This window comes from Rana temporaria, chromosome 7 (assembly GCF_905171775.1).
Source record: "Rana temporaria chromosome 7, aRanTem1.1, whole genome shotgun sequence".
In the NCBI taxonomy this organism is placed as follows: domain Eukaryota; kingdom Metazoa; phylum Chordata; class Amphibia; order Anura; family Ranidae; genus Rana; species Rana temporaria.
The window spans coordinates 205,939,033-205,962,340 of NC_053495.1; the positions used below are offsets into that span (position 1 = coordinate 205,939,033).

The window sequence follows — 23,308 nt, forward strand, 5'->3', positions numbered from 1 at the left end:
AGTCGCCAATAGCGATCCTATTTTAGTACATAGCAGTGAGCTAATTATAAGATTATTCTAGTTTCCTTGCACATTGCTTTTTTTTCCCTACTGAGAAAGCCTTTGTATGACATCATAGTGGCTTCCACCATAGAGATGAAAACAAATCATTTTTGTAATAACCAACATTTTGTGTGATTGTTTTTACAAGACCGCTGCTCCATCGTTCCTTACCGCTGAGAGTCCAGTGTCTGCCTGAGCTGTGTATGGGGATCTGTCCGTGTGGGTTAAGCAGCCATCTTGTCTGTGCGTTTTACTTCCTGTTGTGTACAAGTGTCATGTCCTCTCTTATTAGGGTGTCCTCTCCATGCGAACCCATTGCAGGAATACCCCTGAAAGTGCCTCCGAGTCTGCGGTATGTCCCGTCTATCCCCTCCCCCCTCCCCCTTCCTTTGCTCTCGGGCCCCTCCCGCACTTGGCGCTACTTTCCGCACTCTTGGTGTCCCCGCTTCCTGTCCTTGTTTGTCATGGAACAATAACCTGTGTTTGGTGCCTCTGTGTTGATGCTGAACAATTGTCATCCCTTTCCTCTCTTCTCTCTCACACTTTGTTTTTTTTTTTGTAATTTTCTAAATATGTGTCAGCGGCTCTCATGCTCCCCCCTGCGCGCGGTGCGTCTGATGGGCACGCCGTCACTTCTGTTCTCCTGTCTCTTTTCATGAGCGCGTCAGCCCTGTCGCTGTCTGTGATCCTTTCCTGCAATGTCACATTACCCATTCTGTTTGTGGCTCGGTGGGGAATGTTCAGATGGTTTTTCAGAAAAACGAAAAACCAGATTCTCTGCTTCAGCACTGCAATCAACTAAACCCCCCCCCACCCTCACACTTTGGAGGTGGTAATACCAAGGCTCAGCTGAACCGATAGGCCTAATTTGGGGGTACAAGCTTCTCGTGGTGGTGTTGGGCTTTGGCACGTTCTGTTCAGGTGTTGGTGATGGGAAAAAATCTCCGACATTGTCACAGATGACCAGCGGTGAGATGATTAGAACGAGAGTCGTCCCCTCCCCCACCCCTGCTTGGTGAAAAGGGTCAGGAGAATAGAATCGCCGTTGTCTTTGGCATGTGATCTGGTGACCGCTTTGCACATGGTTCAGTTTTTGCAAAAATATCCCAACCCCCCCCCCCCCCCTTTTCCCAACGCTGTTGTGTATTGGTGATGGTGGTTTCTGCTGCGCATATATAAGATTTTGTCACCCTCCACTGTTTGGGTAAAATGTCACTGACTTGGTAAGTGTAAGTTCTCCTTTCTTAAATTGTATTATATTGTGCCTTGTTTATTATGTTTTTACGTTGTAAACCGATGTGCTCAAAAGTTTACACACCCCTGGCAGAAATTGTAAAATGTGCACCGATGCCACAATTCTGGCCCCAAAACTTTTAGTGCCAAGAGACCAAAATTTTAACTGTATGATCACAACCAATTAAAGTGGTTCTAAAGCCTCATGCCGCGTACACACCATCACTTTATGTGATGAAAAAAAATGACATTTTCTGTGAAGTAAAAAACGACGTTTTTGAAACTTCAATTTTCAAAAACGAAGTTGCCTACACACCATCGTTTTTCTCACAATGTTCTAGCAAAGTGAGGTTACGTTCCACCACGTTTTTCCATTGAAGCTCGCTTCATAAGTAGCTTCTGGGCATGCGCGGGTGTAAAAACGTTGTCTTAAACGTCGTTTTTTTGCTACACACGGTCAATTTCTGTGAAGTAAAAAACGACGTTTTGAAAAACGACACATAAAATTGAAGCATGCTTCAATTTTTTTTTGTCGTTTTTCACAAGACATAAAACAAAGTTTTCCCCCACACACGGTCATTTTTTAAAACGTTGGTTTTTTTTTCATCACATAAAGTGATGGTGTGTACGCGGCATTAGGGTTGGTTTTTTGGACATTAATGCGTTCTATGCATTAAAGTGATTGTAAACCCTAATTTTTTAAAATAACAAACCTATCATACTTGCCTCCACTGTGGGGTTCTGGGGTCCCCCAGCGGCGCTTCCGGCTCCTTCTCGCATCGGTAAACCCCCTAGGAGAAGCAATTGATATGAGGAAAGACCGGATGGACAGCCACACTCCAAAAAAAACATAAGTTTGTCTTTATTGTAAAAAATGGATATAATCTGTTAAAAAAAAAAAAAAAAAAAAAAAAGGATATAAAATGCACTACAAAACAAGCAGAACACAGGGAAAATAGCCTACGCGTTTCACACTCCGATTAGTGCTTAGTCATGATTTCCTGAACCGTTGCCGATTTTCTCAACACACCCACCTGGAGCGGTAACTTCCTTCCCCCTAGGAGAAGCGCTCTCCCTTGCGGGCGCGCTCCCGAGTCCAGCATTTGCGTCCATAGACACAGAATGCTGGACTCTGCTCCGCCCCCCCCCCCCCCCCGGTGCCCACGTCATTGGATTTGATTGACCGCAGCGGGAGCCAATGGCTGCGCTGCTATTAATCTATCCAATCAAGAGCCGAGAACCCCAGGCAGAGAGGAAGAGAGCTTCTCCGCCGAGGGATCGAAGGGCTCGGGTGAGTAAAATAGGGGGGGAGGGTTGGTCACTGTCAGAAGTTTTTTCACCTTAATGCATAGGATGCATTAAGGTGAAAAAACACAAGGGTTTAGAACCCCTTTAGACCTCTTTCACACCGAAGCATTTTTACAGCATTAAAAATAGCGCTATTAAAACGCTCATAAAACACATGAGAAAAGTGAGGGATCCGCCCAGAACTACACAGGAGGAGGAGCTTGTGAATGATCTCAGGGCAGTTGGGCACAGTCACCAAACAAACCATTGGTAACACAATACGTCACCATGGATTGAAATCCTGCAGCGCCCCGTAAGGTCGTCCTCGTCAAGAAGGCACATGTACAGACCCGTATGAAGTCTTTCGCAACCTTTTAACCGCGAAGGAACCCTTGAAATCCATCCATCGATGAGAGGACGTCCTTGATAGGCGGAACACTGACTCACTGCTGGGTAACCAAGTGTTCCCCTATCATGGACGAGGAGGGGGAGGCGCGGCTTTTTTACACTGGTCGACCGCCGTCTGAGTATGACACGGGGTGATCAGGTATGCAGATGGACACCGACTCGAGTATAAGCCGAGGGGGGCATTTTCAGCACAAAAAAAATGTGCTGAAAAACTTGGCTTATACTCGAGTATATACGGTACTTACCGTATTTATCGGCGTATACCACGCACTTTTTTCCCCTTAAAATCAGGGGGATATCGTGGGTGCGCGATATACGCCGATACCCGCTTCCCGCGCTGTGTTTGAACGCCGCCGCCGACATATACTGAGCGCAGTACGCTCGGCTCGTGGTCACGCTCTGTGCCGCCTCCTAGCCTTTATGCAAGAGGAACCGAGGGTGCCCGAGTGTACTGCGCTCTGTATATGTCGGCAGCAGCGTTCAAACACAGCGCGGGAAGCGGGGATCGGCTCAAAAACAGCGTGGGAGAAGCGGGGAGGACACCACCAAGGCCGCAGACGGACGCAGGACCGGACAAGGCCGCCGATGGACGCGGGGCAAGACACCGGCATTCAAACTGTAAGTATTTTCTTTTTTTCCCTGAAATTTCCCTTCTAGGTTGGGGGTGCGCGCTATACGCCGGTGCCCGCTATAGGAAGATAAATACGGTATTTTACTCACTGAACTGCAACTCCATTTATAACATTTGTATCATGTGTTTTTTCTTGATTTTTGGTTGATATTCTGTCTCTATCCTATAAAATACACCTATGATAAAAATGATAGACCCTTCATTTCTATGTAAGTGGGCAAACTCACAAAATCTGCAGGGGATCAAATCATTCATTTCCCCCCCACTGTACGTTACACGTGGGTCTTGTTTAGGGGTGCAACGGATCACAGTTGATCCGTGATCCGAACGGGTCACCCCCTTCGGATCGGAACACACTGTGATCCGCGGATTGCCACAGCTCCGGAGCTAGGCCGAAGCCGCAGGAGGAGGGGGGGGTCACTGTACTGAGAAGAGGGGGTCACTGTACTGAGAAGGGGGGGTCACTGTACTGAGAAGGGGGGGTCACTGTACTGAGAAGGGGGGGTCACTGTACTGAGAGAAGGGGGGGGTCAATGTACTGAGCGGAGGGGGGGTCTCTGTACTGAGAGGAGGGGGGGTGTCTGCACCGAGGGGGTACTATAGTTGGTGTGGGGGGGGGGGATGTGGATATTACAGTGCTGATCCGAAAAATGATCCGATCCGTGACTCCTGATCCGAGGAACGATCCGAACCGTGAGTTTTTTGATCCGTTGCACCCCTAGTCTTGTTGGTGTGCGGTGATTGGGTCTTTTCTTTGGTTGTATATGTGTGTACCTATTTGAACTGGAGAAGAAGGGCCTGCATATGGCTGGCCATCAGTTCCCGCCTCCCCGTCTAAACCTCACAGTAAGCGCCAGCTCCTGGTACAAGGATACGTAGCACCCATAGGATGTCAACACTGTGTGTTTGACAGGTAAAGGACGGAAACAGGACTCGCATTCATAAGAAAGTACACCTGGTATGTCAAACATGGAGGGGTGCGACTTAACCCAGTCACTTGTCCATCAATGTTGGCAGCCACTTGGCAAAGCAGATTGGCCATTCTGAGTTTTTTCCAGCCATGCCCAGTCCGCGGCAGTTTATCATGGCCAATTGAGACAGGTACGGGTTATTTAGTCTGACAGTTTTAAGTCTTTATTAGCAAGGTTGGAGAATTTTATTGTAATTCGGTGACAGTTTCAAGTCTGCTACTACAAAGATTCAAGCATCTCTCTTGTAATCCTTTGAATGTACAGTTAATTAACAATCAGTTTAAAAAGAAAATCTTATGGCGTGCTGGGGAATTTCTGTCATTTCGGAGCCCTAGGCTTGTTGAAGCACTAATGGAAATTGGGTGAATCATTGAAATAATCCTTTTAATTGTGCAGGTACTTTGGAACTAAAAAATGCAGAAAAAGTAATTTATCCTGAACATGTGGCATTAAATAAAATAAAATAAGAGCACTTTGTCTACGGGGAACGCTGAGAGCTGTGCTAAAATCCGGTCTTTCCCTGTATGTGTTACAAATTGTCCCTTTCTGTTCAGCCTCGGGAAAACCCAACCTGGCCTTAAAGTGGAGGTTCACCCTAAAACAATTATCTAACATTACATCCAGCATAATTCGGATGTGTACAGTATGCCGGTATTTATTTTTTTCCGCCGTACATACCTTTTTATTGTTATTTCCCCCCCTGGCTTCCGGGTTCTGATTCCCGCAGGACTGGGCGTTCCTATTCAGAGGTAGATGATTGACGTCTGGTGAAAAACTTCCCAAGGCGCGTCCCCAGTTTTCCGTAAATAGCCAACCTGCGAGTCGGCTCTTATGGCGCCTGCGCAGGTGCCGTATAGAGCCGTTTTGCAGGTCGGCTATTTACGGAAAACTGGGGACGCGCCTTGGGAAGTTTTTCACCAGACGTCAATCATCTACCTCTGAATAGGAACGCCCAGTCCCGCGGGAATCAGAAGCCGGGGGGAAAATAACAATTAAACGGTATGTACGGCGAAAAAAAAACAAATACCGGCATACTGTACACATCCGAATTATGCTGGATGTAATGTTATATAATTGTTTTAGGGTGAACCTCCATTTTAAAGTAGGGGTGTCCACCTCCATTTCATGTAAGGACCACATCAGCGTTATGGTTTCCCTCAAAGGCCCGGTTGGACCTCTAAAAGCCCGTACACACGATTGGATTTTCCAACGGGAATTGTGTGATGACGGGCTGTTGTCCGAAAATCCAACTGTTTGTACGCTCCATCGGACAATTGTTGTCGAATTTTCCACCAACAAATGTTGGATAGCATGCTTTAAAATTTTCCAACAACAAATGTGTGTTGTCGGATTATCCGATTGTGTGTACAGAAGTCCTTCGGGGAAAAAACATCCAAAGTACAAACACGCATTGCTCAGAAGCAATGCTAACTATAACACAACATTAGCAGAAGTTGCCTAAAGGGAGGCGCTAAAGAGCTGAAAAAACACGTAGTTTTGTGTTTGGCCAAAAATTCTTTGCCGTTTTGTATGCAAGACAAGTTCATGGCCGATGCCCTTCGGACAAAATTCCTACGCTTTGTCCGCGGAAAATCCAATCATGTGTACCAGGCTTAAAGGAACCCTAAAGGCAAACTTTTTTTTTTTAAATAACAAACATGTTATACTTGCCTCCACTGTGCAGCTAGTTTTGCCTGTCTTCTGGGGTCCCTCGGCGGCTGTCTCGGCTCCTCCTCGCAAAAGCTTTCCAACTTAATGCGAGCAAACTCGCATGGTGGAAAGCTTTTGCGAGCACGCTCCCGTGATACAGCGGCGGGCATAGCCGCCGAATGTATCACTCGGCCCCACCCCCCGGCGCACCGCATCATCCGCTGTGATTGACAGCAGCGCCAGCCAATGGCTGCGCTGCTATCAATCTGTCCAGCCTAGCCAATCAACGGCCAGGCTGGGAACCGACGTGGATTACGTGGATGCGTGCGGGACTTTCGAGGGGTCAGGTAAGTAAAACGGGGGTTCCGGGGGGGGCGGTACCGTCGGATGTTTTTTCACCTTAATGCATAGGATGCATTACAGTGAAAAAACATTTACCTATACAACCCCTTTAAGACTAGATGTTCAGAGGACCCCACCCCCCCTTACATCAAACGTCAAGAGTCTCCCCACCTTTAATAGCCAAGAGTCCTTCACCTTCCCTAACATTACAGTGCACCCCTCCCTTACCTTGTACTGCTGCTGAGAAGAAGCTGGGGGCAAAGCTGGGAAGCAGAAAATGCTGTGTCTAGAGTGAGCTGCCGAAAGGGTCTGCTAAATGCTGGGACCAGGGGAGGCAGAGAAGGGGAGGTGCTGCGGTTGCACAGAGAGGCATAGGATCTGGCAGAGGAGTTCTGTCCTCTCTGCTGCGACAAGGTGGGAGTGAAATTAAGTGCGGGGGGGGGGGGGTTCCGCAGCTTCAAGAGGTGCAAGGACCACATGAAATGGCCTGGTGGGGCGTATTCCGACGCATGGGCCTTGTGGTTGCCACATTGCCTTAAAAAGTGCCCGAGGTACAACAGCGCTGAAGTACGGGGTCTTTTGTGTGCTTGTCCAGTAGCCGCGTTAGTCCTCAAATCAAACACCAGTGTCCCCATGGAGCCCCCCAAATCCTAGACCTGTTCTGTACATAGAAATTTGACTTCTGTCCAAATTTAGATTAAAGACTGAAGTGCCAAAGGGTCAAATGTGGCCCCTGCAGATTGGGCAGCCGAGGTCTAGGGGGTAAGGAATGAGCTGAAATTATTACCTTATGCCCCATACACACCATCACTTTATGTGATGAAAAAAAATTACGTTTTTAAAAACGTCACTTTAATTGACCGTGTGTGGGGGAAAACGTCGTTTTATGTCTTCTAAAAAAACGACCAAAAAAAATTGAAGCATGCTTCAATTTTATGTGTCGTTTTTCAAAACGTCAACTTTTACTTCACAGAAATTGACCGTGTGTAGTAAAAAACGTCGTTTAAAACGACGTTTTTTCACCCGCGCATGCCCAGAAGCTACTTATGAAGCAAGCTTCAATGGAAAAAGTGGTGAGAACGTAACCTCACTTTGCTAGAACATTGTGAGAAAAACTATGGTGTGTAGGCAACTTCGTCTTTGAAAATTGAAGTTTCAAAAACGTAATTTTTTACTTCACAGAAAATGTCGTTTTTTTCATCACATAAAGTGATGGTGTGTACGCGGCATAATTCTTTGTTCCTGAAGGATTTTTCCCTGCCATACACTTGGTCCCATAAAGCTGCTCCCCTACACCAGTTGCGGCCTCTCTGACGTCGTCATGTGCAGTTCAGGGCCAGCAGTCCAGTGTTGTATGTGAGGACATCAAGGGAGCTAAGGAGAGTGTCTTTGTTCCTGAAGGATTCCTCCATGCCCTGGTCCCATAAAGCTGCTCCCCTACACCAGTTGCGGCCTCTCTGATGTCGTCATGTGCAGTTCAGGGCCAGCAGTCCAGTGTTGTATGTGAGGACATCAAGGGAGCTAAGGAGAGTGTCTTTGTTCATGAAGGATTCCTCCATGCCCTGGTCCCATAAAGCTGCTCCCCTACACCAGTTGCGGCCTCTCTGACGTTGTCATGTGCAGTTCAGGGCCAGCAGTCCAGTGTTGTATGTGAGGACATCAAGGGAGCTAAGGAGAGTGTCTTTGTTCATGAAGGATTCCTCCATGCCCTGGTCCCATAAAGCTGCTCCCCTACACCAGTTGCGGCCTCTCTGACGTCGTCATGTGCAGTTCAGGGCCAGCAGTCCAGTGTTGTATGTGAGGACATCAAGGGAGCTAATGGGAGTGTCTTTGTTCCTGAAGGATTCCTCCATGCCCTGGTCCCATAAAGCTGCTCCCCTACACCAGTTGCGGCCTCTCTGACGTCGTCATGTGCAGTTCAGGGCCAGCAGTCCAGTGTTGTATGTGAGGACATCGAGGGAGCTAAGGAGAGTGTCTTTGTTCCTGAAGGATTCCTCCATGCCCTGGTCCCATAAAGCTGCTCCCCTACACCAGTTGCGGCCTCTCTCTCTCCGGTGTTGTATGTGGGGAAATCAAGGGAGCTAAGGAGAGTGCCGGCTGCTGGGGGACCGAGGAATTATTCAAATGTTTCTACATATTACACCTTCCCTAGACTAAACAAGCATTAAGGGCCAGGTCCACGAAGCCCGGGCGCAACGTAACTTTTCGGATTTAAGTAACACCGCCGCAATTTTTCCAAGTTAGTGGACTTTAGCTGACTAAAGTTAGGGCACCAAAAAAAAAGTGTAAATTTGCGACGGGAAACTAGACTAGCGGCGACGTAGCGAACGCGAAAAACCGTTGTGGATCGGCCGTAACTGCTAATTTGCATACCCGAAGCTGGTTTACGACGCAAACTCCCCCCAGCGGCGGCCGCGGTACTGCATCCTAAGATCCGACAGTGTAAAACAATTACACCTGTCGGATCTTAGGGCTATCTATGCGTAACTGATTCTATGAATCAGGCGCATAGATAGAAACGGAGATACGCCGGCGTATCAGGAGAAACGCCGTCGTATCCCTTTTGTGGATCTGGCCCTTAACCCTTGCAGTCCTAGGATGGACGGGGTCGAAACATATTCAGAAATGAGTTTAGCTCTAGAAAATTAGGACTTGCGAGACTTTAGGAGTTGGGTTTATATGTACTTTTATACTTGACCTGGACAAAATCTGAGGCCCCCATATCCTGTGTCCAGGATTTAAGTAATGACCATTTGTAGACTTCCACATTTACTTGTGTGCAAAATGGGAAATGTTTTCCTCTGTGGGACTTTGAGAGACAGAGAGTCAGAGAGTCTTTAAAAGCGATTAAGTTGTATCAAAATTTGTATTTATTAGAATAAGTTAGCAAATAGAAATTGGTGAAAACTTGGATGCATTTACACAAAGATATAGGTGTAAATAACAAGAAAACGATTGCAATGATCCAATAACACCACTTGGCTCTGTCCTGACAATTGGACTAGGCCGACGCGTTTCAAGGTTGAAAGTGATGAAACCTCTTCTTCAGGCCTAGTGGTAGTGGACTAGTGGTAAGGTACATTGTTATCTAAAATTGAACAAAGACAGCAGTAAACAATCATAATACATTGTATATAAATAAATTACATGTGAATAGATTTAACAATAAACCCAACACTTCAACATAATGTAAATTCTAACCGTAAAGTTCCTGAACAGGGACTGTTCAGGAACTATACGGTTAGAATTTACATTGTATTGAAGTACAGTGGAACATCGGATTGCGAGTGGCGCGTGTGACGAGACCCTTGCTCGCTCGGTTCCACTCTCCCGACACTCCTCTGCTGCTATTGGATCAGATTGCAGATCGCAACGTCTGATAGTTTGGTCATCCGATGCTCGGGGATTTGAACTAGAGCGTTCGAAGTCCATCAGAACAAACATCAGGCAGGCTGTATGTAAGTTCAAACAGGAAACCCTTTTATTGGATGCACACAACACACTTTTATACAGCAGTTTGAACACCCCGCCCCCAACAACCGCTTTCCTATTGGTCAATTGTAAAGTACGTTGTAGTTCTCAATTAGGTCTTCTTAGCCATGCAAATGAGGACTTGAAACAAGGTCAGCAGGGATTGGTCCGATAGTTTGAATAGGAGGACTGCTATGTGTAATGAGACGGAAGCCCCAGGGGGCAATCAAAGTACACAAATAGCCAGACACAGAACAATGCTTTTCCTCCAGACCATGGAGCCGTCTAGAGGGGGGGGGGGGGTTTGCCTTAAGACAGGGCAGAAGACCCCCCACTGTGTAACATTCAAACACTTCAGCATTCCAAGGTCCATGACAATACTCCCCCCTAAGAAACAGTCCAACAGCCACAGTGGGACCCCGAACGGGTCAACTCGAGGATGTTGGAAAAGTAGTCTTAAGGTTCCAGGTCTGTCTTCCGGGATAACCGATCCGCCTTCCTGTTTTGAGGCCCTGACCCATAATCGGAAGGCAAGAGGCTCGCATTCAGTCCTCTCCAAAAGCCTCTGTCGCAGCTAGGTCTGTCACAAGGTGGTTAACAAGCGTTTCGCAATACGAGCGCTGTATTTTTAAAAATCGTAACTCGGTTTGCAAGTGTTGTTTCGCAAAACGAGCACGAATCAGGCCAAAGCGGTGTGCAGTACCGCATTTGGCCTGGGCGGACGCTGGAGCCGAATGTCTCCGTTTGGAAAGGCCCGGGGACAGCTCAGGCTGACCTCGGCAAATCTGGGGAACGAAGTCTTTCCAAGGTTTGCAGAGGTCAGCCGAGGTGTCCTCTGGCATTTTCGGAAGTTTCCGAGTTTCTCCGCCCCCCGCTCTCCGCCTCTGGCCACATACGGTATTGCATGCCATTGAAGTCAATGCGGAACAAATTATTTTCGTTTTCATTGACTTCTATGGGGAAACTCGCTTTGATATGCGAGTGCTTTGGATTACAAGCATTCTCCTGGAACAGATTATGCTCGTAATCCGAGGTTCCAATGTATTGTGTTTATTGTTAAATCTATTCACATGTAATTTATTTATATACAATGTATTATAATTGTTTACTGCTGTCTTTGTTAAATTTTATATAACAATGTACCTTACCACTAGACCCTGAGGAGGAGGTTTTCATCACTTTCAAACTTGAAACACGTTGGGATTATTCTGTCCTAGTCCAATTGTCAGGACAGAGCCAAGTGGCGTTATTGTATCGTTGCAATCGCTTTCTTGCTATTTTCACCCATATCTTTGTGTAAATGCGTCCACGTTTTTTACCAATTTCTATTTGTTAACTTATTCTAATAAATATACATTTTAATACAATTTGATCGCTTTTAAAGACTCTCTGCCTCTCAAAGTCCCACAGAGGATTTTTTTTTCCCATTTTGCACTTTAACCACTTAAGACCCGGACCAATATGCGGGTTAAGGACCTTGCCCCTTTTTGTGATTCGGCACTGCGTCGCTTTAAAGTGGTTGTAAACCCACTTTTTTTACTTTTACCTACAGGTAAGCCTATAATAAGGCTTACCTGTAGGTATAAAGAATATCTCCCCTCGCAATGCGCCGCTGATTGCAGCGGCGCATGCGCAGGGGGGATCATCAGCTGAAGGGCCGGCCCCGCCGACCAATGCCGGATTGTAATCTCCCGCGCGCATGCTAGCTCATTATGGCTTTTGCCTTGCAGGGTTAAAAAAAATGTATATGCGGGTTTACTGCGGCTTTAACTGACAATTGCGCGGTCGTGCGAAGTGGCTCCCAAGCAAAATTGGCGTCCTTTTTTTCCCACAAATAGAGCTTTCTTTTGGTGAAAAAAAATAGAGCCACAATTTTGAAAACAATTCAATATTTTTTGCTATAGTAAATATCCCTAAAAAAGATATAAAAAAAAACATTTTTTTTTCCTCAGTTTAGGCCGATACGTATTCTTTTACTTATTTTTGGTAAAGAAAATCGCAATAAGCGTTTAACGATTGGTTTGCTCAAAATTTATAGCGTTTACAAAATAGGGGATAGTTTTATTGCATTTTTATTAATAATTTTATTTTAATACTAATGGCGGCGATCAGCAATTTTTTTCGTGACTGCGGCATTATGGCGGACACTTCGGACAATTTTGACACATTTTTGGGACCATTGTCATTTTCACAGCAAAAAGTGCTATAAAAATGCACTGATTACTGTGAAAATGACAATTGCAGTTTGGGAGTTAACCACTAGGGGGCGCTGTAGGAGTTAAGTGTGACCTCATATGTGTTTCTAACTGTAGGGGGCGGGGCTGGAATTGTGATGTCATTGATCGCCTTTCTCAGGCAACAGACAATCAATGACACTGCCACTGTGAAGAACGGGGAAGGTTTGTTTACACTCACCTCTCCCCGTTCTTTAGCTCCTGTGACCGATCGCGGGACACCGGCGGCGATCGGGTCCCCGCGACCCACGGCTGGGCTCTTAAAGGCGACGTACCTGTACGTGCCTGTGCCCAGCCATGCCATTCTGCCGACGTATATGTGCAGGAGGCGGTCCTTAAGTGGTTAAAGGCGGAGGTCCGGCATTTAAAGAAATAATTAAAAATTAAAAGTCAGCAGCTGCAAACACTGTAGCTGCTGACTTTTAATACGGACACTTACCTGTCCAAGGTGCCTACGATGTCGGAAGCCGAGCAATCGCTCAGGTCTCGGCTGCCCCGCCGCCATCCTCGGTGAGGGAATCAGGAAGTGAAGCGTTGCAAGTCGTGCGGCGCTATGTGAATAGGCGGATGTCTCCTGGGACACACACAAGGTCCCAGAAGAAGTGGCAGATTAGGACAATCTGCCTAGTAACAGACACTTTTGGTAAGTATAAAAAAAAATTGTAGCCTTTTTGACTATTTTTTTTTTTTTTAGGGTGGACCTCCGTTTTAATTAGGGATGTGGGCTAGGGTTGTCCCGATACCACTTTTTTGAGACTGAGTACAAGTACCGATACTTTTTTTCAAGTACTCGCTGATACCGAATACCGATACTTTTTTTTAATGTCATGTGACAGTGGCAGTATTTATTTATTTATTTTTACAATTTTTTTTTTTTTTTTTACAGTGATTTTTTTTTTCTTTTGGGGGGGGGGAGTGGATTGTCAGTGTGTTTTTTAATATGTATTGCAATTATTTTTTTAATCAGCCCTGTTAGGGGTCTTTGGAGAGATATCAGGGGTCTTAACAGACCTCTGACATCTCCCCTTTAAGACAGAAAAAGGGACTAAGGACACAGATTCCCCAGTCCCTTTCTCAGCAGCCTCAGCTGAAATGAATGGAGAGAAGCTTCTCTCTATTCATAAACTGAAGCATCGTAAACACAGGTTATGATACTCAGTTATGTGAATGGACAGAGTCAGTGATCACTGACTCTGTTCATTCTGAAAAGGTAGGAGCCAGGTTTAGCGGCTCCTACCTCTGCTCTCCATCCTGACAGATTGAGGGGGGGAGAGCAGCACAGGGGGGGAGAAGTCAGCACGGAGCACGGGGACAAGGCGGCACGGGGACAACAAGGCGGCACGGGGACAAGGCAGCACGGGGACAAGACGGCACGGAGCACGGGGACAAGACGGCACGGGGACAAGGCGGCGCGGAGCACGGGGACAAGGCGGCACGGGGACAAGGCGGCACGGAGCACGGGGACAAGGCGGCACGGAGCACGGGTACAAGGCGGCACGGGGGACAAGGCAGGACGGAGCACGGGGACAAGGCAGGACGGAGCACGGGGACAAGGCAGGACGGAACACGGGGACAAGGCGGCACGGAACACGGGGACAAGGCGGCACGGAACGCGGGGACAAGGCGGCACGGAACGCGGGGACAAGGCGGCACGGAACACGGGGACAAGGCGGCAAGGGGAAAAGGCTGCACGGAGCATGGGGACAAGGCGGTGCGGAGCACGGGGACAAGGCGGCATGGAGCACAGGGGACAAGGTTGTATGGAGCACGGGGGACAAAGGGAGCACGGGGGACGAAGGGAGCGCGGGGGGAGAAGACTTGCAACTCCCCTGCCGCACTGTTCGCCCAGGTATCGGGTGAAGTATCGGAGCATTTCCCCCGAGTACAAGTACTCGGGGAAATGCTCGGTATCGGTACCGATACTAGTATCGGTATCGGGACATCCCTAATGTGGACAGAATGTCTTTTTTCATTAAGTTCTTGGCACTGTCACAATACACACATTTATTTACAATCACAATGAGGTCCCTTCCCCTATAAGACCCTAGAAATGATTTGCGGCCAGGGACAGGTTTGCTGTAGGACCGGGCAGAAATGGGAAATTTTGTATCGCATGCATTGAAGACCGGTTGTCAGACAACCCACTAAAAACTAAGCCCATCCCCTTGCTGAAGAAAAAGGCATCTAAGGCTGGGAGAACCACCACCTATTGCTATGCAGCTTCATTGGACGGCCATGAACACTAAGGTTACCTTCATTGCTGGTACCAGGGGAGTGGCCATGGCTCATCCAGTAGAGTCGCACCATTTGATGCCTCTTGCATTATCCTGAGGGCAGGTGTTTCACCATTAAGCAGCAGGATTCTTGACTTGCCTGTCTTTGGATTGGTTCAATAATGGAGGGGCCTCCTGACATTAAGGTAAAGATCACTTTCTTGGATAGCGGAAGAACTGGCGTCCCTGGCCAGTTTCTAAGAATTTCCTAAATCTTACTCATGTAGACACTAATCCCCCCCCCCCACTGAACAGGCAATTCATTTTCCAGATTAATTTCAATCTCGTTATTGACTCAAGAGAATGAACGATCTCCCTTCTATTTCCCTACAGCTCTCCATGCTCTTCACTGAGGAGTGCGACAAGGTGCGGGACCTAATGCACGTCCATTCCTTCAGCTACGACTTCCACCTGCGGGTGGTGCACCAGTACCTGCTGGGCTCCAACATGTCTCTGCGCCAAGGCTACGATCTCGCCAGCTTCCTGCAGCTCTTCATTTCCCAGCACCCCGACATCCCCAAGTATGGACGCAACCACGTGTACCAGGACACGCTGTCCGTCCCTACCGAGATCATCGCCGCCCATCAGCTGTATAACTACATCGCCGACCACGCCAACACCTATCACATGAAGCCGCTGAGGATGGTTCGGCCCTCGGTGCTCGGGAGCAACGGAAAGAAGAGCGCCAGCGGAGAGCAGAATGAGTACGGCTTGGTGTCCATCTGGAACAGGTTAGATGTTTGTATACATGTGGAAAAATATGAAAGAATTTTACACTTGCCAGTTTAACTGGTTGCCAAACAGCCACCGTCGTTTTACGGCGGCAGGTCGGCGCTCTCCTGCGCGAGAGCACGTAGCTATACGTCGGCTCTCGCGCAGGCCACTAGCCCCCCCGCTCTCCCCCGACTCCCATGCCCGTTTTGACGTCACTTCCGCCCTGCTATGGGGACGGGTGGGGGCCATCTTGCCCTCACTCGTATCCCAGCCGAGGAGAGGAAAGGACCCGATCGCCTCCGCCGATACCGACGGCTCCGGTAAGTGGCGGAAGGCGCGGGAGGCCCTCTCTCGCCGCTGATAACGGTGATCTTGTAGCGAATCCGCCGCAGAGACCACCGTTATCGTTTACAGGACTGCTCACAGTAAAGATGGATACCCCGGTTATGGCAGCAGCTGGTACCGAGATATCCATCTTTTAAAAAAAGGACGTATATGTACATGAGCGGGTCCTTAAGTGGCTAGACGCCGGAAGAGGCGGATCGGGTCTGCCAGTGGGACAGGAGGCCCGGTAAGAGCGGGAGGGGGAGGGGGGTGGTCCCCTTCCGCACCTCCGGTATAACAGCCAATCGGCTTTTAGCAGCATCGGTTGTTATCCCTGGAAAGCCGACCGCCCGCTTTAAAAAAAAAAAAAAACGGTACCAGGATGATGCCTGCAGGTGCCGGCATCATCCCGGTCGGCATGACGTCACAGCGATTCATTTCAGCACCCCGAACAGTGACTAGCCAATAGCATGTGAAGAGGAGGGGCCGTGCTTTTGGTTTCAGGTCAACATACTGCCTGTTTATTTTGTGTTTGACCCCCAGCTATGTGTATATTTGTAAAATGTATTTAAAGCGGAGTTCCGGCCACAATTTCACTTTTTAAATATAAATACCCCTGTAATACTCAAGCTTAATGTATTCTAGGAAAGTTAGTCTGTAAACTAAGGTCCGTTTTGTTAGGTTGTTACAGCATTTAGACACTTTATAAAATAGAAATTGACTGGGGCCATCTTAAGTGTGGGCATCATGAAGCCAGACTGTATGACTTCCTGGATTTCAGCCTAGCAGATCTCGCACATGCTCAGTGCTGCACAAGCAGTGTAATAGGTTTCAGATCAGGTTTCAATAGCAACGGGAGTGTCAGAGGAAGTTGACACTTCAGACTCCTGGAAAGTTACACCCACTACATTCCCAGGAGTCTGTGCGGTGTAGGTTAGGAAGCATTAAGCACCTAGGCGCAGGAAGTGGGAAGATTAACTATTCTGCCTAGCAACAACACTTTGAAGGCATCTTAAAAAAAAAAAAAAATTCTTAAAGGACTAATGACATTTTTTTAAAACTACTGATGTAATGTTATATTTATGGGTGGAACTCCACTTTATAATGATATACTGATCCTAACTGTCAGATATCGCGTGCCTGTGTTCTTCACGTAGAAAGTGAAGCCTGTCTATAGATCAAAGATGGCCGACCGAGCCAACTACTCCAAAGAACATATGTCTTTTCATCCTTCCAAGCACACCGGGAGCCTTTTGGAAATTGGCGGCCTTCAGTTCTGAAGTGGTAGTCATGCCGTCCTCCCCACACGTCCCCCCCAGTGCAATGGTCTGAACATCTGTAATAATAGAGGGGGGGGGGGGCACAGACTTACATAGACAGAAGTTAGTGTTTGCATATTAATCACCCTGGGGGGGTTCCACCGCAGTCATGTTTGTCATTGAGTCTCCTTTCAGACATATAAGCGATGCTCTTTAGGCCGTAGATGGATCGGCAGGTTTTTTTGTTTTTTTTCCAACCCACTGACTGAAGAAGAAAAATTAAAATAAAATAAAAATTCCTCCATCTGCCTATGGAGATGGACAGAGGATTCCTCCCTGCTGAGACTTTGTGTTCTGATGGCAGAGACTCTCCACTGTCACAATATACCGATCTGCTGATTAAAGAGGAAAAAAGTTTAGAATGTTTCTGTCGCGTGGAAGCGACCCCCCCCCCCCCCCCCAACATAGATTGAAATTCAGGCCAATTCCAGCTGAACCGGCAGAATTTCCATCCATCTGTGTCCAGCATACATCTTTATTACACAGAGGACATTGAAGCCTAAATGCCCTGGCCAAACAATCTGCCAGTGCCTAGTTTACATATCTATATATATATATATTTTTCTTTATCGTTACATCACGGGACACAGAGCGGCATTCATTACTATATGGGTTATATGGAGTACCTTCAGGTGTAGACACTGGCAATCTTCAAACAGGAAATGCCCCTCCCTATATAACCCCCTCCCATAGGAGGAGTACCTCAGTTTTTACGCCAGTGTCTTAGGTGTTAGTCATGGTTTAGCTTGCCTCCGCATCCTTGGGATTAGGTGAGCTACCGGTTCTGTCCAAAAAAGCCTCAGCGCTAAAGTGGTCAGTAACCGGACCCCAAACCCTTGGGGTATAGCCCATAATGCTTTTCTTTTTAGAGAGCTGGACCCTGGGCCCAGAACTTAGAAACCTTTGCGTACCTAAAGTTTTCTGTTGCCAGGGTGCTATATGGGCCCAGGACAGTGGATCCTTCATAGGAACCCAGGGCCTGAAGGTCTAGACATCCCCACGGAGATGGGGGAAGATTGGGCCTCTTGCTTGGCAAAGTCCTGCGGCATGGAGCAGGTAAGTGAGGGGAAAACTTGCGGAACTTGGTTCTTAGCAGGTTTTTTTCTGGGGGGTCACAGGGGACATGCCTAAAGTTATGCACTGCATCTGGCAAACTAGTCACATATCATAAAGATAGGATGGCTCTCTATGTATTATTCCCCATAAGATGTGACCTCCCTTGTAGTGTTGGAAAAGCATTGAGTGGGGCCTGTGTTATATAAAAATATATGTGTGTGTCAGAGAGCTTTGCTTACCTGCAGGCCTCCAGGCGATGCTCCATTCAGTCTTCCTCCTCAGAGCCTGCAAGCAGGCAAAACGCTGGCCTCCTCATGGTTCCAGGCTGCAGGCTGCAGTTTGCTGGAACAGAGAGGTCCCTTCCTCCCAAAATCCCCCCCCCCCCTCCCCCTGTCGGGAGGGGCATTTCCTGTTTGAGGTTGCTGGGGGGGAAGGGCGGGTCAGTGGCTTAAAGGAAGGGGCGGCCCTTCCTTGTTTGTTCCATCAATACTTTGGAACTGAGGAGAAAGACCAGAGCGGTAGCACGGGGCGCCGAGGACACACAGTGGCCAGAAAGGATATTGCAGTCTTCAGAGGACTGTTTTGTCAAGCCTAGAAATAGGCTGTTTCTTTTCCATCTCATAGTTTTTCTTTGCAATACTACTCAGGGGGACAGAATGTTTTTTCTTTCCTGGATTTGAAACAAAAACGAAAAAAAAAAAAAAAAAAAAGTCATCTAGGGGAGAGGAAGCATTTTTTTATCCCCCAAACAGGTGTTTGGACAATTAACTTTTATAGTTCCAAATACCAATAGGTAGCAGGTGTACCTCGGTATTGTACCATGGTATGCCGCTGTTTTCCCTACAGGGAGCCTTGGGGCCATCGGGATCTGGGGCTGGAGCTGACGCGGGTCAGTCCAACCCTAAGATGGTCACGGAGGAGGTATTACTCACCTCTTTAAAAGAGATGCAGAAAAGCATGGGAAAAATGATATCCGCAGCTATGCGGGGCAGTAAGCGGAATAGATCTCCGTCGCCCGAGCGCGGACCCTCAGAAGAGGAGGTCCTTTCCTCAGGGGAATTGGACGACCTCTTGGACACGGACCAAGTAGGTTCAGGGATCGAAGACCCGGATACAGAGGAGTCTGGGGCAGTCTCCCTGAGGGAGAGCTGGTGGATTCAAGGATTGTCGGACTTGGTCCATAGGACATTCAACTTGCCAGTACCAGATCTCCAGGTATCGACGGTTTCAGCTTTGGGCTCACTGAGGGCGCCTCAAAGCAATGCTGTGTTTCCGATCCATCCTCTATTAGAGGGAATTTGGTTCCAAGATTGGAACAAGCCAGATAAGATCTTCTTACCACCTAAAAGGTTCTCTGTCCTATATCCTATGGAAGAAAATTTTTCCAAAAGATGGGCTACTCCTGCAGTGGACGCAGCCATCTCATGTGTTAACAGATCGTTAACATGCCCTGTAGAAAACATACAGGTGTTCAAGGATCCAGTTGATAAGCGCTTGGAAGCACTACTTAAGAACTCCTTCACTACTGCAGGGGCAGTAGTACAGCCAGCTGTGGCTGCGATTGGGGTCGCTCAAGCATTATCGGATCAATTTAAGCAGATGCTTAAACTTATTCCGGCCCAGCAGGCAGAAAAATTTTCGGATGTCCCTAAGGCCATATGTTTTACGGTAGACGCAATCAAGGATTCTATCCAGCAAGCGTCACGTTTATCGTTATCCCTTATCCATATGAGAAGACTCTTATGGTTAAAAAGCTGGGAGGCTGAGCCCCCATGCAAGAAGCTCCTGGTAGGGTTCCCCTTCCATGGAGGACGACTCTTCGGAGAAGACCTAGATAAATACATTCAGACCATTTCAAACGGCAAGAGTACTCTCTTGCCAACTAAGAAGAAGGTTCAGGGACCTGCGTTTAAACGACAGTATTCCCCTGGGCAGGGGCCCTCTAATGCCAAGCAGTATCGACGGCCTCCTGCAAAAGCAAACTTCGGCTTCAACAGCAGATCACAAGGACAGGCTGTTAGAGGCAAAAGGCAGTGGTTTCGCAAACCAGCAAGACCAGCCCCCAAGCCAACCTTATGAAGGGGCGCCCCCACCCACGAAGGTGGGGGGAAGGCTGCGACTCTTTTCAGAGATTTGGGAAGCCAGCATTCCCGACGAGTGGGTACGGTCTTCCGTGGCCACAGGCTACAAATTAGATTTCCTAAGGTTTCCTCCTCCTCATTTCCAGAAGTCGAGGATTCCAAACGATCCGGAAAAGGGAGCCGCATTAAGATCGGCATTAGATCATCTACTTTCCCAGGAAGTAATAGTAGAGGTACCAGTCCTGGAACAGGGGCTGGGTTTCTACTCCAACCTATTCATCATCCCAAAATCCAATGGAGATGTCAGGCCAATTTTGGACCTAAAGATGGTAAATGCATATCTAAAGATCCGCTCATTTCGGATGGAATCCGTGCGGTCAGCAGCTGCCACACTCCAGAAGGACGACTTCATGGCGTCCATAGACATAAAGGATGCCTACCTTCATGTTCCAATTTATCAGCCACATCAAAGATATCTACGCTTCATGGTGGCTTCGCGTCACTTCCAATTCGTGGCGCTTCCCTTCGGGTTGGCTACGGCCCCCCGGGTGTTCACGAAGGTCCTAGCTCCAATCCTAGCCAAACTAAGGATCCAAGGGGTCACGATCCTAGCATACCTGGACGACCTCCTAGTCATAGATCACTCGTCTCCCGGCTTGGAGCGAGCAGTGGCCCTCACGGTCCAATACCTTGAGAGGTTCGGCTGGGTCCTAAATCGAGAAAAGTCAGCTTTCCAGCCCACAAAGCAGTTGGAATATCTCGGCATGAGATTAGACACAGAACAACAAGGAGTGTTCCTACCTCTGAGGAAGGTAAAAGCCATCAAGGAATTAATCCTACTGGTTCTAAGCAAGAAAGAACCGACTATTCGCCTATGTATGAGGTTACTAGGCAAGATGGTGGCCACATTCGAGGCGGTACCATACGCCCAGAGCCACACTCGCATCCTACAGGCAGCCATCCTGTCAGCATGGAGCAGAAGGCCACAGGCCTTGGATATCCCGTTGCCGCTCTCATCAAGAGTCCGACAAAGTCTGTGTTGGTGGTTAGACCCTCAGAATCTACTGAAGGGGAGGTCTTTCAGCCCAGTGGCTTGGAAGATAGTGACCACAGACGCCAGCCTGACGGGCTGGGGAGCAATTTTGGATGGTTGCACTCGCCAAGGTACTTGGGCAAAGCCAGAGAAGCAGTTGCCCATCAACATCTTGGAGCTCAGAGCTGCTCGACTAGCCCTCAGGGCTTGGACGTCAAAATTGCAGGGGTTCCCGGTGAGAATTCAATCAGACAATGCCACGGCCGTGGCACACATAAATCACCAAGGGGGAACCAGGAGTCAAGCCGCTCAGAGAGAGGTGAGCTTGATTCTTCTATGGGCAGAGGCTCATGTGCCCTGCATATCGGCAATATTCATTCCAGGAGTGGACAACTTTCAGGCGGACTTCTTAAGCCGCCAGACTCTATGGCCGGGGGAATGGTCTCTGCATCCACTAGTCTTTCAAGCACTCTGCCAAAGATGGGGAGTGCCGGACGTGGATATCATGGCATCGAGACTCAACAAGAAACTAGACAGGTTCATGTCCCGCTCAAGGGATCCGATGGCCTGCGGAACCGATGCGTTGGTTTGCCCTTGGCATCAGTTCAAACTTCTTTATGCGTTTCCCCCGCTCCAGTTACTACCCCGCCTGCTGCGCAGGATCCGGGTGGAGCACATACCAGTCATCCTGGTAGCTCCAGCATGGCCCAGAAGGGCATGGTACTCACTAATCTTAAGGATGGTAGTGGGAGACCCTTGGACTCTTCCTCTACGGCCAGACCTGCTATCGCAAGGTCCGATCCTCCACCCTGCCTTACGGCATCTAAATTTGACGGCCTGGAAGCTGAATCCTTGATTCTCAGGGGTAGAGGTCTGTCTCAGAAGGTAATCTCTACCCTAATCAGAGCCAGGAAACCGGTCTCTAGGGTGATTTATTACAGGGTCTGGAAGGCCTATGTAGGCTGGTGTGAGTCCAAGCGATGGCTTTCTCGCAAATTTACCATCGATAGAGTATTAAGTTTTCTCCAGCTAGGAGTGGATAAAGGATTGGCATTAAGCACAATCAAAGGACAGATTTCTGCTCTGTCAGTGTGGTTTCAGCGGCCGCTGGCCACCCACTCGCTGGTTAAGACCTTCCTTCAAGGGGTCTTACGTATTAAACCTCCAGTTAAATCCCCGCTTTGTCCGTGGGATTTAAATCTTGTCCTGTCAAGTTTACAGAAACAACCGTTTGAGCCGTTGGCTGAAGTTCCTTTGGTTCTACTGACAAGGAAGTTGGTATTTTTGGTTGCCATAGTTTCCGCAAGAAGAGTTTCGGAACTGGCAGCCTTATCCTGTAAGGAACCATATCTTATATTTCATAAGGACAAGGTCGTTCTCCGCCCTCATCCTTCCTTCCTACCGAAGGTCAGATCCAGTTTTCATTTGAACCAGGATTTGGTATTACCATCCTTCTTCCCTAAACCTACTTCCAGAAAGGAAGGGTTGCTGCATACCTTGGATATTGTCAGGGCCATGAAGGCCTATCTTAAAGCTACAGAGAAAATCCGAAAAACAGATGTGCTGTTTATTCTACCGGATGGGCCCAAGAAGGGGCAGGCAGCTGCAAAGTCCACCATTTCTAGGTGGATCAAGCAATTAATCACTCAGGCCTACGGCTTGAAAGGGTTGCCTCCTCCAGTATCATTAAAGGCTCATTCTACTAGAGCCATGGGCGCCTCCTGGGCAGCACACCACCAGATCTCTATGGCTCAAGTCTGCAAGGCGGCAACCTGGTCTTCTGTCCACACATTTACAAAATTCTACAAGTTGGACGTAAGAAGGAATACTGATACTGCCTTCGGGCAGGCAGTGCTGCAAGCTGCAGTTTGAGACCCTCGGATCCCGGGGGCTCCTCTTTTTTTGAGTTAAATTTAAAATTTAAGATTATTTTTCTCAAATAAGTTGGATTTATTATGATTTGAGTATATCTCTAAATTAAATCCTTTTGTCTTGGAGATGTTCTCCCTCCCCTCATTGTAAGCATTGCTTTGGGACATCCCATATAGTAATGAATGCCGCTCTGTGTCCCGTGATGTAACGATAAAGAAAAAGAGATTTTTAATACAGCTTACCTGTAAAATCTTTTTCTTGGAGTACATCACGGGACACAGAGCTCCCACCCCTCTTTTTGAGGACCATTTTGGGAGGCATACTGCTTGCTACAAAACTGAGGTACTCCTCCTATGGGAGGGGGTTA

The 23,308-nt window shown here is 48.0% G+C and overlaps 1 protein-coding gene across 4 annotated transcripts in view; it reads left to right on the forward strand.

Moving 5' to 3' along the window:
- SZT2 (SZT2 subunit of KICSTOR complex) overlaps nucleotides 1-23,308 on the forward strand; it is a 223,145-nt gene that overhangs the window by 178,461 nt on the left and 21,376 nt on the right. For 2 of the 4 annotated variants that reach the window (XM_040360883.1, XM_040360884.1), the window contains 2 exons: nucleotides 335-394; nucleotides 14,876-15,273. In XM_040360883.1, coding sequence (XP_040216817.1) covers nucleotides 335-394; nucleotides 14,876-15,273 — 458 coding nt within the window. The remainder of the gene's footprint in view (nucleotides 1-334; nucleotides 395-14,875; nucleotides 15,274-23,308) is intronic. The other 2 variants (XM_040360885.1, XM_040360886.1) reach the window with 1 other exon arrangement.